General features: G+C 37.8%; 2 protein-coding genes across 3 annotated transcripts in view; one reads left to right on the top strand and one right to left on the bottom strand.

Annotated features, from left to right (window-relative positions):
- Positions 1–4,307, top strand: part of LOC113098802 (leucine-rich repeat and fibronectin type III domain-containing protein 1-like protein) — a 77,312-nt gene extending 73,005 nt beyond the window's left edge. For both annotated transcript variants that reach the window (XM_026263891.1, XM_026263892.1), the window contains one exon: positions 2,513–4,307. In XM_026263891.1, the coding sequence (XP_026119676.1) occupies positions 2,525–3,907 (1,383 nt within the window). In that variant the 5' untranslated portion in view covers positions 2,513–2,524 and the 3' untranslated portion in view covers positions 3,908–4,307. The remainder of the gene's footprint in view (positions 1–2,512) is intronic.
- Positions 4,308–5,738: 1,431 nt separating this feature from the next.
- LOC113098803 (uncharacterized) lies at positions 5,739–14,416 on the bottom strand (the record flags this gene model as incomplete). Its single annotated transcript, XM_026263894.1, has 9 exons — positions 5,739–6,278; positions 6,377–6,421; positions 8,808–11,244; positions 11,329–11,399; positions 11,673–11,778; positions 12,235–12,306; positions 12,402–12,455; positions 12,545–12,613; positions 14,342–14,416. Coding segments are annotated over 7 exons (2,637 nt in total), but the record flags the coding sequence as incomplete, so codon positions are not given.
- Between the last annotated feature and the right edge of the window lie 200 nt (positions 14,417–14,616).

Genomic DNA, 14,616 nt, shown 5'->3' on the forward strand with positions numbered 1-14,616 from the left:
TCTGGGCTAGGAATTCTGTCAGTCGCAGAGGCACAGAATGTTAGAAAGACTCCGTAAATCACTTTCTGCCTCTCACTAGTAGAATCTTTCTAGTTCAGCTAGTTTTATCCACCGGTCGTTCTTTGAACGTGAGCTTCTTACAGATGGAGAGGTTTCAGAAGAAGGACTGGCTACTGTTCTGAAGGGTATTTAGGTTTGTGTCTGAGTAGTGCCATGAACTAATCTTTCATTAATTCCCAGTGGATAGTCCTAATACTGTATACTATGTGGCTTTAGCTTGATTCAGTGATTGAAGAATTATCTTTAGTTTAAGGTATACATGCTATTTTATACATGCCAGTCTTCCTGAAAATGTTCATTTTAACACTGAGTTTGCAGCTGGTCTGCTTGTCTGTCAGATTAATGACAAACAAATTCTAAAACATAATTCTTAATACATATATAATTACATATATAAATAAAACATAATAATTGTAACTGTCTTTACACTACAATATACCCTAATAGACACTACCAGTTTGAGGTCAGTGAGATTATTTTGCCTTCTTATTTATTTGACAAAATTAATGAATAGAAAGTCCAAAACATCAGCAATTGAAAAATAAATATTTTGGAAAATTATTAATCTGGATTATAGTCTTTTTTGTTCAATTGAATCCACTCTTTCTAAATAAAAGTATTGTTTTGTTAATCAATCAATAATCTGCTCCCAAACTTCACTAAGGTTTGAGCTCATAAACTCTGAGATGAGCTTTGAAGAATGAAATGATCCAGAGTTGTCAAATCATCAACATTTAAAAACTGCTAACTCCGTAATAAAGTACAAAGAACAGCACGCTCTTTGGTGACACCAATGGTGCAGAAAAACACTTTTAACTGGATTCCAAATCAGATTGATACATCAGAGATAACGTTCTATGAATCTGATTATCAGAGAAGCCTTCAAACAAGCCCCATGAGACAATTTGTCTGATTTATACCCATTTTGTTTTTTCTTTTCTTCAATCTTTTTTTTTTTTTTTTTTTTTAAATGAAAAACAAATCACTGTGGCTTGCTTAAGGCAATTACAATCAAAGTAACTAGTCCATGGTTAAATTGGATTCGCTCTGTGTTCATTTCTAAATAACAAGTAAATAAATATAAAACATTTATGTATGTATGTATGTATGTATGTATGTATGTATGTGTATATAATTGCACATTTCCTTTTTTCCTTTCCCATTTACATTTTATTGCAGGAAATATCGCCTTTCTTTTCACACTTTCCAGACTATGCACCACATTCAGCTCTGGTTCTCATTACACCACATTATTCTTTCACATTTAGAATTTTTAATACAGGCAGTGGCATGACATATATATATATATTTATTTATTTATTTATTTTTTAATTCACACAATAATAATTATATATATATATATATAACAGTCACTCTTATGTTGTAAAGCCAATGGCTGGAGCAGAATAAATTATGTCATAAATACTGGCATCCAAAGGAGCAGCTTTATGATGTCATAATATAACCACACAAGTACAGCTCTCAATCTATTAAAAAGCTTGTCATATGCATCTCAGCAAACACTAATTTACCACAACTTTGTTTAAGCAAGACAGAAGTGCTTCTGTAAAATTGTTACTTAAATCCTGTTTCATGGCATCCTAATATACACAAAGATAATCTCTATTATAAGCCTCGAGACCTACTGAGATGCACTTATTTCATGAAGGACCGCTACTGTACTTTGGAATGAAACTCATCTGTAACATGGAAATTGTTTTTATTGTTACTGAGATGAGAAGGTGGAATTGAACATGTGGGAATTCTTTGTACTGGTCTCTTTTTTCCTCTCATATTTCTATGTTATCACTCAAATGACTCTAGTTCGATTTTGGGCAAACATGATGAATTTCTATTGTTACAGTGTGGACTATGATATTTAAAAGAGTTTCAAGAGGTTAGATATTTCTGCCACCTTACATCATCTCCACATAAACGTACTTATAATGAGTCAATTCTACATTACTGTGCAATCATAACAGGGAAAGGCCAATGTGTGCTGTTACCATGGTACAGTTCATGGTACAAGGATTCTTACTTTTTTTTTTTATAATTGCATTAATGTTTTATATCCAGGGGTCTTTAAGACCCAAAATTATGTAACATTTGATATGCAGCACAGTTGAACCTTGAAATGATGTTTATAATCAGTTCACATGAGATTAGTAAAAGTAATGAATTATCAACCAGAATTAAAATAACCTTGGAATCTCAGAGACCCCAAACAGAACATCAGGTTTCAATGTGGATTTGTATACAGAGCCCAAGAGTTACTTAAAATACTTTACAAAATATTAACCTTACTCTAGGCCACTGTCAAAAGCATGATGTTGTTTCTGTCCAATACATGGACAGTGCATTTTACAAAGTCATTTGCTTTCAACATTTGAGTGGAGAGTGCATTTACATTAATTTTCATCACACTGGCACATTGTGTTTGCTTGTTTTGCAGTTCCCCCGAGAGATGGAGTGGCTGATCTTCTCCCTGCTGCTGCTGGCTGTGTCTACGGCGGGACAGCTTTGCCCCAAGCGTTGCATGTGCCAGAACCTGTCACCATCTCTAACTATCCTCTGTGCCAAGACCGGCCTGCTTTTCGTGCCAACAGTCATTGACAGGCGTACAGTAGAGCTGCGTCTCACCGAGAACTTCATCACAGCGGTGAGGAGAAGGGACTTCGCAAACATGACAAGTCTCCTGCACCTGACACTGTCCCGCAATACCATTAGCCAAATTATGCCTTACACTTTTGCCGATCTTAAGCGGCTGCGTGCATTGCATCTAGACAGTAACCGTTTAAGCGTCATCACGGACGACCACTTCCGGGGACTCACCAACCTTCGGCATCTTATCCTTGCCAACAATCAACTGCACAACATCTCTCCACATGCATTTGATGACTTTCTGGGGACTCTTGAGGACCTGGATCTCTCATACAATAACCTGGTGGAAATACCATGGGAGACTATAGGACGCCTCACCAATGTGAACACTCTTAACATGGACCATAACCTCATAGAGAACGTGCCTCTAGGGGTCTTTTCAAACCTACACAAACTAGCCCGTTTGGATATGACTTCCAATAAGCTAAAGAAAATCCCCCCTGACCCCTTGTTCCTTAGGATTCCAGTTTATGCCAAGTCAAAAGGGTCACCCCTTTCCTCCCTCGTCTTAAGTTTTGGAGGGAACCCACTGCATTGTAACTGTGAGCTACTCTGGCTAAGGAGGCTAACGAGAGAGGATGACCTGGAAACTTGTGCATCACCTCCTGACCTTACAGCAAAGTACTTCTGGACCATCCCAGAGGAGGAGTTCATATGTGATCCACCTGTTATTACAAGGAAATCTCCCAAAACCTTCACCATGGAAGGCCAGCCCACTAGTCTGAAATGCAAAGCCAATGGAGACCCAGACCCAGATGTTCACTGGATCTCCCCAGAGGGCCGTCTAGCTGCCAACACCTCCCGCACTTTAAGCTTTAGCAATGGAAGCTTGGAGATCAACATCACTTCACTGAAGGATACAGGAGTCTTTACCTGCATTGCATCAAACGCCGCTGGGGAGTCTACAGGCACGGTGGAGTTGGTGGTAAACCCACTGCCGCACCTAGCTAACAGCACTAACCGAATCAGAGAACCTGATCCAGGACCATCTGATATTCTAACCTCTGCCAAGTCGACTTCATCCGTAAGCAATGAGACCAGGTCTCAGGAGAGGAAGGTGGTACTTGCTGAGCTTACGGCAAATTCTGCACTCATCAGATGGCCTTCGCAACAACATTTCCCTGGTATCAGGATGTATCAGATTCAGTATAACAGCTCGGCAGATGAAACTTTGGTCTACAGGTAAGATGCCTCATTGTTTTGTGAGATTGAAAATCTAATCACATGTATAGTTGGTCATTTGGTTGTGCTAATGCTGCAATGTTTATTTTTTATGGTGCAATTGCATATCCAATAAGGTATTCAGCCTTCTGTTTTATTATTGTGATGATATGTTGTTTTTGTTGTTGGGTACCAATCTTTATTGATTTTATTGCTGGGACTTACTCTAAATATTTCTTCTGTTTACTGTCATTTATTTTCTGTGTTTAATGCAACAATCAATGGTCTTCATCTCCATGGACCAGCCTTATGCTGCAGGTTTCAGAATGCCAAAAATAAAATAAAAATAAAGGAGTAATTTCTGCTGTATTCCACCACAGAATGCTTTTGTCATGATAAAAGAGAAAATATTTCTTCATCTATCAGTTAAGGGCCATGTATTCCCAGTGCACTTTCTAAAGCTGTGGGATATACAACATTCAAAGTGTTTAATTTGAGCCTCAGAAATCTCATCCATTAAAAGAAGAAAGAAATATCAGAGAGGATGACTCTGTGGTCATACTAACAAATTATTAATTTTGACATGAATGAGTGTAAACTAAATCTGTGATGGGAGAGATGGGCACAAACCAGGCTATTTTGTCTTTGGTGATGTTTAGAATCAACACCCATTGTTATATCTACTTATTCACAGCTGTTTGGTATGTTTGATTAGTCTGGGTGCTGGGGATGACTGTGAATTAGTAGTCATCTCACAACCTTGGGCAAAATGTTTCAGTGAAATGAATTGGCATTAAATATTTACAATACAAAAAAATACACACACACACACACACACGCACGCACGCACACACACACACATACTGGTTTTTGTGGTTTAGCAGTACTCTGATGGCCAAACCAGTTGGATGGTGGTTTAAGGGGACACCCCTTTCCCGGTGTCCTACAGAGATGATAAAACTATCAAAAAATTTGTTTTACTCTGCAGAACACAAATATCACTTTGGATTTTCTTTACACACAATAGAATGGATAATATGACAATATGATATTTTGGTGGTACACAAGGACTGTCACGCCCCTCCTATAATGTTCCCGCCCATTACATAATTGGTATTTATAGGGTCCGATTGATTTATGAGGACACTCGTTTTACAATACACAAAACATGTCCATTCTCTGGATTACAGGGACCAATGTGTTTTACAGGTACGTGACCCCATACACAACACACAGACATGTCCCTATGCTGCATTACTAAGACTGAGGTGGTTAAAGAGTACAGGATCTTTAACACAATACACAACATTACAGACACCAATGTGTTTTAGAAGTACTTTAATAATGACTTAAATTTGTGAAATAAAAATAAACATGTTGTCAAATTCGCCAATTAATTAAACGGGTAATCTTAAAAAAAAAAAAAGGAATGCCACACAAAACAAACATCAAATAATTAAGTGTAATTCACCAACTAAAAAAAAAAAAAAAAAAAAACTATAAATCAAATCAAAAGGCAATCCTCATGTTGTAAGTACCTCACTAAACACACAGTGTGCATGAGATTAACTCTCTGAGCACACAATACATGCTGCAGATGTGTAGAGAAATAGATTTATCTGTAAAGGAATGGTTTTCTTCCAGAATGAAAACTGTCATCATGTACTCACCCTCCACTTGATCCAGCCCTGCATCAGTTTCTTTCTTCTGTTGAACACAAAACAAGATCTGTTAGTTTATGAACAGTTGATGGGCACCGTTAACTTCTATAGTACGAAGAAAAAAAAAAAAATACTATGAAAGTCAATGATGCCCATTAACTGTTCAGATACTAACAGATCTTGTTTTGTGTTCAACAGAAGAAAGAAACTGATGCAGGTCTGGATCAAGTGGAGGGTGAGTACATGATGACAGTTTTCATTCTGGAAGTTAAATTCTCTTTAAGGGACAGGTCATCCAAAAATCAATGAGAAATTGACACAATTTTGTAATTTTTGACAAACTAACAGTCAACCTCGATTTCTACAAGGAGATATTCGTATGAATTGCTGGCATAACAGTATTGCACTATGGGAAATAAAAACAACAGCCAAAGTGCTAATGTTAATTGAATGGCATCAAGAACACACAAAATGTACTGTAACATCACTTGCTTTGGGTTTTCCTTTTTAAGCTAATTCCTCGATTTCTTACAAAATCCCTTATGTTCTGTGCACTGCGTCTCACCAAAACAGGATCCTCAGCAGATTTACACTGCTGGCATTCAGTCAGTGTGGCCAGTTTTCCTTTAGCTATGTGGCCCTTAAAATGTTTCATTACAGCTGTAACTTCAGCATTTGACCAGGACACCTTCTGCCCTCTCCGTGGGTTTTCAGTTTCTGCCTCACTCTCACTCTCTGTACAGAAGAATACACACTTTAGTGAGTTCTAACTCTACGAGAGCTCATGTGCTTTGCAACATTGATGGTGCCATTGCAATTTAAACCTCTGGTACCTTCAGGAAGTTCAGTGGTGCTCTCAATGGGCATCTTCTGAACACCTGCAGACAATCAGTCATTAAAAAAAAAATAAAAAAAAAATAAATAAATAATATATATATATTTTAGTAATATCCTGTTATAAATGCTGGACTAATATAATACAAGGTAACACTTTATAATAGGGAACACTATTAACTACAACTTTTCCCTCAAATTCCTAATTTTCTGCTTATTAAAAGTAAATAAGATAGTTGTTACATTAAGGTATTGGGTAGGATTAGGGATGTAGAATAAGGTCATGTAAAATAAGCTATTAATAAGTGCTTACTACTACTACCACCACCACTACTACTACTACTACTACTACTACTACTACGCACACTAATAAGAAACTACAGCGGTGTGAAAAAGTGTTGGTTCCTTATTTTTTTGCATGTTTATCACACTTTAATGTTTCGGATCATCAAACAAATGTAAATATAAGTCAAAGAAAACCAATGAACACAACATGCAGTTTTTAAATGAAGGTTTTTATTATTAAGGGAAAACAAAAACCAAAACTACATTACCCTGTGTGAAAAATGTTTGCCCCTACACCTAATAATCGGTTTGGCTACCCTTAGCAGCAACAACTGCAATCAAGTGTTTGCGATAACTTCCAATTATATGTAAAGTCTGTTACAGCGCTGTGGATGAATTTTGGTCCACTCATCTAAGCAGAATTGTAATTCAGCCACATTGGAGGGTTTTCAAGCATGGACAACTTTTTAAAGTCACGCCACAGCATCTCAATAGGATTCAGGTCAGGACTTTGACCAGGCCACTCTTACATTTTGTTTTTCTTCAGCCATTCAGAGGTGGACTTGCTGGTGTGTTTTGGATCATTATCCTGCTGCAGAACCCAAGTTTGCTTGAGCTTGAGGTCACAACAGATGGCCAGATATTCTCCTTCAGGATTTTTTGGTAAACAGCAGATTTCTCCATTTATCACAGTAAGTTTTCCAGGTCCAGAAGCAGACCATGACACTACCACCACCATATACAGCAGCTAGAGTCCTTACGAGGTCAAGAAAATATGATCATATTACCCCAATTTTACAGTCTCTGCACTGGCTACCTATTAAGTTCCGTATCAGTTACAAATTATCATTACTTACCTATAAGGCCCTAAATGGTTTAGCTCCTGCGTACCTAACTAGCCTTCTACCACGTTACAACCCATCACGCTCCCTAAGGTCACAAAACGCTGGACTTTTGGTCGTTCCTAGGATAGCAAAGTCCACTAAAGGAGGTAGAGCTTTCTCACATTTGGCTCCCAAACTCTGGAATAGCCTTCCTGATAATGTTCGGGGTTCAGACACACTCTCTCTGTTTAAATCTAGATTAAAAACATATTTTTCAATTAGCAATAATGCATCTCATAATTTGTGACTGCAGTTGTATCTGATCAAATTTAGCTCGGGTTAAACTAATTAATTGTACTTGGTTGGAACAGCAGCTATGCTAATGATGCCTCAATTTGTTTCTCTGTTTCTGCTGGGATTGACATCCTGTGGTAACTAGGATTTACACAAGCACCAGTCTGGATCCAGAACACCTGAGAAGAGATGATGCTGACCCCTCAGAGGAACTCAGATGATGTTAACACTGAACCAACATACAGAACTAACAAATATTGCTGCTTACTATGCAATCACATTATAATTGCTGTTAATAGTTTTCATCGTCTGGTTGATTATGTCTGATTCCTGTCATATGCACATAAACTGACAGTCACCACTTATAAGCTACTACTAAATAGTGTAGAAACTTAATTTTATGTGAAGTTGCTTTGCAATTATTTGTATCGTAAAAAAACACTAATCAAATAAACTTTTTACTTTTTTTAGTTTGTGAAAAATGGCTCTCACTGTGGTTCATTGGAGTCCCAAAACTGTATAACCTTTTCCAGATTGATAGATCTCAATTACTTTCTTTATCATTTGTGTCTGCATATTTTTGAATGTCGACATGATGTCTAGTTTTTTGAGGATCATTTGGTCTACTTCACTTTTTATCAGACAGGTCCTATTTAAGAGATTTCTTAACTGTGAAGAGGTGTGGCTGGAGAAACTGAACTCAGGTGTGATAAACCAGTTTCAAAGGTGGGGGGGGGGCACTTCTGAACAAAGGGCAATGTAGTTTTGGATCTTGTTTTCCCTTAATAATAAAAACCTTCATTTAAAAACTGCATGTGTTTACTTTTAAATTTGTTACCTTTGACTAATATTTAAATTTGTTTGATAATCTGAAACATTAGTGTGACAAACATGCAAAAAAATAAGAAATCAGGAAGGGGGCCAACACTCAAACCACTGTAGTTTAGAGACCCTAAAATAAAGTGTTACCCAATATAATTTTTGACTTTGATGATTTAAAAATAAAAAAAACTTAGCTGACACATACCAGCATTACTGGAGTTTCCCGCAGCTCCAGCAAGAGCCTCATCATCAGATTCACTTTCTTCAGGATCACTGTCATCAGAATCCGTCATGATGATCTCATCTTCAATGAAAAATAAAACTCAGAACATGAAAAACATCTGCATTCAGAAGTGAAATAACACAATCACACACCATTTATAAACCATTCCTAATGACAACGAACACAAGACATATTTCAGAGATTACTTTTCTTAAACCTCCCTGTGAGTTTAAAAGACCCGCTGTGCTAAACATGCTAGGATGGACGTACCTTCAATCTCAATGTCATCAAGGGATTTGCCTTGAAGATTAGGAAGGCAGCCCTTTTCCATGGCTAACAGTAGCTTTGATATTTTAGCAAGCTGAGTAGTGGCTTCTGGCAGTCTGTAATAGTCACGGTGGACACGGATGTCATGCCCTAAGAAATCAGCAACCTGATCTAACTCGTTGTTTTTCAGGTTTAGGATTTGAGAGAGTGTAGCCACGTGCTTGCGAAGATGAGTGGATCTGAGAAATTCTGGATTTTGAGCTCCACATTCCCTTGCATATACCCTCAGAGAGTCCTGGCCTCTGTAGTAACTCTGGCAGTTTGGCCGAGCAAACAAGAAAGTATTAGTGTCTAGCACTCCACATGTACCTCTCCTGCTGACCAGTAGCATCAGGGCATCGACCATATCAGGAGAGAGAAGAACCGCAACCTTTCTTCCCCTCTTCCCCCTGATCTCAACTCGACTGAAATGGCTGCAGAGTTTCTGCTCAAACTTGCTCAGGCCCATCGCTACATCTTCATGGAGAGAAGTGCCGTCCCTTTCATTGAAAGCCTTCAGCGGCATTTTAGAGACCTCTCCTGCACGTCTGCGGTTGAAAACAATGATTCTGGTGAGGGTTGCTTTGGCCAGTTCCGCATAGCTTTGAGGAGATGCAGTCTCTTGTAGTTTATGAAAAGCAGTATCTGCAGTCTTCTCAAGGAGCTGATGAAGAGACTGGACATCCTGGGTGAAGGGAAGTGTTGATGGCTTGTTAAATTTGGCCTCATTCAGTGTCACCAAAGCAGTGTGTGAGATCATCTCAGACCACTTTGAGGAGTAGAGCTTTTTGAAGGTCTCTGTTGATGAGATCAATTCCTTGTCTTCAGACATCAGTGCTCGGCACTGAATGATTTCACAAATCTTATTCAACGAATGCCCCAGTTTCAGGGCAAGGCTTGGGCTTTGGTAGCAGTGGCGCTCATCATCATAGCCAGACACCATTTGAACCGCTCGAATAAGTCTATGAAAATTGGCAGGTTTCAGAGCTTCTTCAAGACTGTACACAGAAAACTGTCTACGCAAAGTCAGCAACAATCTTCCAACTTCACGGAGTTTTTGTCGAATATACTCAAATTTGGTAGGGTCATGACCATGTTTGTTAAAAAACGACTGTGCAAGCTGAAGAATACTCAGGTCATTTTTGACCACAGCGGAAATGTCATCCTGCTTCATCACACCTAAGAGTTTCCAAACTCCTTGTGATATGTGCTGACTGAATGAAGACTCTGCCATAGATGCCAGGCCCAAGACTCTCCTCCTCCCTTGCTCTTCACTGTCAGCTGCTGGTTTTGAGGGACATCTTTTTAAATGACGCCACAGATCTCTCCGTACAAACAACCCTTTGCAGTACATGCAATGCAAAAACTGCTTTGAATCACACTTTCTTTTTGGTGCTCGTTTTATTTTAAGAGCCCCCTCTCCAGACTGTAAAACATCAGTGTTATGCTGAAAGTTGCCCTTGTTCCTGAGCTTTTGCAGCATTGCTTTACGTTCCTTTGAGTGAACTGGGAGTGACAAAGCCTGAACAACTTCAACTTCAGCCATATGAGTTTTCAAATGGCGCGCTAACTTGGACTGAGGTTTGCCACAGATGTAACAATAATTCTTCCTATTTGCTGAACAGGAGATTTTTGGTGACTGCACACAATGATCACCTCCAGCCATGCTGCGTTCCCTCTCTTCTCTCAATGTTACTGTGCTTTTTGAATTCAAAAGCTTACTATTGTGTGATTGAGGTGATGACATAAGCACATCTGTTGACCTGCATACCACTGAGCCTTGCTTTCTGGGAAAGTCTGATTCACTGTCTGTCTCAAAATCAGTAAACTGCTCCTCATGACACATTAAATCAGACTCATCATACACACTTGCTGCTTCCATGACCTTCAGGACTCCTTTTCCTTTGCCCTTAGACACATTCAGGGTAGTTACATCTGATCTCAGATGTTCACTAAACTTAGATGACGCAGCTTCCTGTATATCTAAGAGTTTAGCTTGGTCGTAACGTGCTGGTCTTGTTGTCAACTCATCTGAACTGTCTGACTGATGGTCTGACTCTGACTGAGGTATGTAATCCTCATCTGACAGCTCATCTTCCTCTGAACTTACTTCCTATTGTCAAAATATTTATGATTAATTTACAGCACGATAACTCAAAAATATGGAACAAATGTATCAAATCAAATATTTTCTTACACACGATGACCGTCTTCCATCCCATTCATGAAACTTCAGATAGCAGGACTTATGCCAAAAACTGGAGCACACTATAAAAGAAATGTCACATGTCAGGACACGTTCAACCGCTAACACGAGATTCTATGCCTAAACGTAGAGTAAGGTGAAAACAATGTAACACTCCTATTATTATTAATGGTATTACATATCTGTGCATTAGCAATGGTCTGAAATCTCCTTCTCTCCTACTGCCAAACTCAACAGTTATCCATTTTGAACTGACTTCATAACGTTGATTAGTGATACTAAAATGATAAAAATAGAAATGTCATGATGTATAGAGTACAAATCACCATACTAACATTTACATCTCAGGCCAATCCACTTGAGAGCTGCAACAGGTCCCACACATTCAGCACATTTATCCATGCTTGATATTGCTGAAGTGACCACAACATGTCTGCAGACCTGTGAAGAAAAAAACATCAGTGAGTGTTAAATTAAAGCAACAAAGAAAGATTCTAAAACATACATGTGATACTACATTACGAGCTGCATTGTCTTTCAATAATAATTTAATGTATTTTTAATGACAGGGAAGTTGTGGTCATTTAGTTAATAAGATCACTTACAATCATTAAAAACATTTACGTTACAGACCTTAAAAGGTACTGGTCAATATATTACTACAAATCTACATTTAGAGCGGTCCTGGAGGGCCGGTGTAAACTCTGCAGGACACTGGCCCTCCAGGACCGAGTCTGGACACCCCTGATTCAGACATCGACTAATATTACTGAAAGTGAAAACAGGTCACTAAATACATGCATTTAGTAACAGCAAAGTGTACAGTTCATGCAGACATGGACTTCAGAGCAATCACTGTTGCACTGAAATAACAGTTCATCCGAAACATGTGAATACCTCCTTAACTCCTTCAACTGGGGCACAAAAGCTCTGCTCCTCATTCAACACATGCTCTTTGACAGGTGACATCTGAAAACAATGAAAAAAAGCAAGACTTATGTAGAGATGATTTCTTGCAACATCAATCTAACATTTCATAAAATTTGCAATGCACATTTAATTACCTTCTCAACACAGTCCTGATCATCCAATAGTAACTGGTCCTTCTTCAGAGTCACCTGAAATTAAGGAAACAGAAATAAAAAATAAATAAACATTCTACTGCAGACAAAGGATTCAGGGACTGTACAAATTGATAATGAATTACCTTTTCCAGTCCTTCAGAGGCTGCACAGATACTGGAGTCCAACTCTGACTGATCACTGACAACTTTCAGCTGAAAACATGAAATCAAAAAATTTAATTAAAATAAAATAATTATGTTATAAATGAGTTACCAAAGCAAAATAAATAAATACAGTTGTGTTCAAAATTATTCAACCACCTAGAGACTGCAGTACTTTACAAATACAAGCTTTTCTGAAGATCCAGGATATAATAAAACTTGCATCTATAACAGTTCACTTGAATATTAAAAGTGATATTGTCAATATATAATGTAATATATTTGAGTTATAAGATTTTTTTAATAATACTGCTATGTCATAGTTATTCAACCCCTATTCAACATTGCTGTTTTTAAATCACTTATTTGCATGGTGGGGAATGTAACAGTCTCAAAACACAATTAAGCTTTTAGAAACTCTATTAAAAACAGAATTAGCTTGAGCCGTTACACATACAGTTAGCCCATGCATGTGTGTTGAAGTTAAGTAGCAAAATATCAAAAGAGATCTCACAAAAGCAAAATTGAAAATATTGTATTACTTTAGAAAGGCTAAGGCTATATGAAGATTTCCAAGACATTGAAAGTTCCTAGAGACACAGCTCTCAGCCTTATTTCTTAGCTAAAGTGTGTGTTTTACCAGAAAACCTTTGAGGTTGTGGAAGAAAAAGCACAATATCATAAAATGTTTAATCAGAGCAACTGAGAAAAATCTGCAATGTACAGCCAAAGACTTGCAAGATGACCCAATGAAAGGAGGAAAACCATTTCAAAGCAGTGTGTAGAAGAACACTAGACAAGTATGGCCTTTATGTTGAGACATCTTGATGAATACCACTCTTGATCAAGAAGAACAAAAGGCAGACTTGAACTAACTAAAGTTCATTTGTGTAGACTTGTGGAGCTCTGGAGGAATGTTTTATGGAGGGATGTGACCAAACTGGAACTTTTTGGACCCATGGATCAGCGGTATGTCTGCTGCAAAACAGGCAAAGCTCATAAGCAGAAGAACACCATCTCTATCGTCAAACTTGGAGGTGGATCAGTCCTGTTATGGGGTTTCTTTACTGTAGAAGGAAGTGGAAATCATGACTGTATGAAGGACATCATGGATTCTTTAAAGTGTCAGGCCATTTTGACAAGAATTGTGATGCCTTGATGCAAAAACTGAAGCTGATGATCAATGGACTTTCCTGCAGGACAGTCATCCCAGAGTACACATCCAAATCTACTACTGCTTGGTTCAGGGATCAGTCATAGAATGTTCTTGAGTGACCTGTTCAGTCTCCAGGCTTAATTCTCATTTCATATCTGGTTGAATTTGAAGAAAGCAGTGGCAATGTGAAAACCAAGATTATTATGATCTGAAAGCTTTTTCAGGTGTGGAATGGGCCAAACTGTAGTAGAGAGGTGACAGAAGCTTCTAAACACTTACAGACAGCGTTTATTGGTGATTTTAAAGAATAAAAGATTCTGCACAAAGGGGGTTGAATAATTTTGAACATGAATGTTTAGAGCCAATTCGAATTTTATCATGATTCATCAATTTTCCATTCTCAGAATCACTCAAAAGTGTATTAACAAACTTTCTCTAATACTTTACTGATGCCTTCGTTAAATTGATTTCATAAAATGTTATCCTCCACAGCAAATTGTCTTGCAAGTCAGGGGGTTGAATAATTTTGAACACAACTGTAAATAAATCAAAAAATATAATAAAATAATAAATTAAAACGATAAAATAACAATAAAATAAAATCACTCAATCAATTGCAGTACCTTCTCTACGTCTGTGTCTTCTGACTCGGACAGTGTGTTGACTTCAAGAGTGGACGGTTCAACCACACTAAGAGTCTAGAAAAGAAACATCAAATTAGTCATCTGTGACAATAAATGAGCACATAAAATACTGATATAAAACAAATTTATAATCTTGCTTATATTTTATCAATGTGAATTAAAAGTAAGATTACAATATTTCAGATCAATATTTCAATTTTCAAGTGTTACCCAAGTTAATGTTCATGATTTTGTATGTATTACCTTACATGCTT

The sequence above is a fragment of the Carassius auratus genome, unplaced genomic scaffold (assembly GCF_003368295.1).
Source record: "Carassius auratus strain Wakin unplaced genomic scaffold, ASM336829v1 scaf_tig00216680, whole genome shotgun sequence".
Lineage (NCBI taxonomy): Eukaryota > Metazoa > Chordata > Actinopteri > Cypriniformes > Cyprinidae > Carassius > Carassius auratus.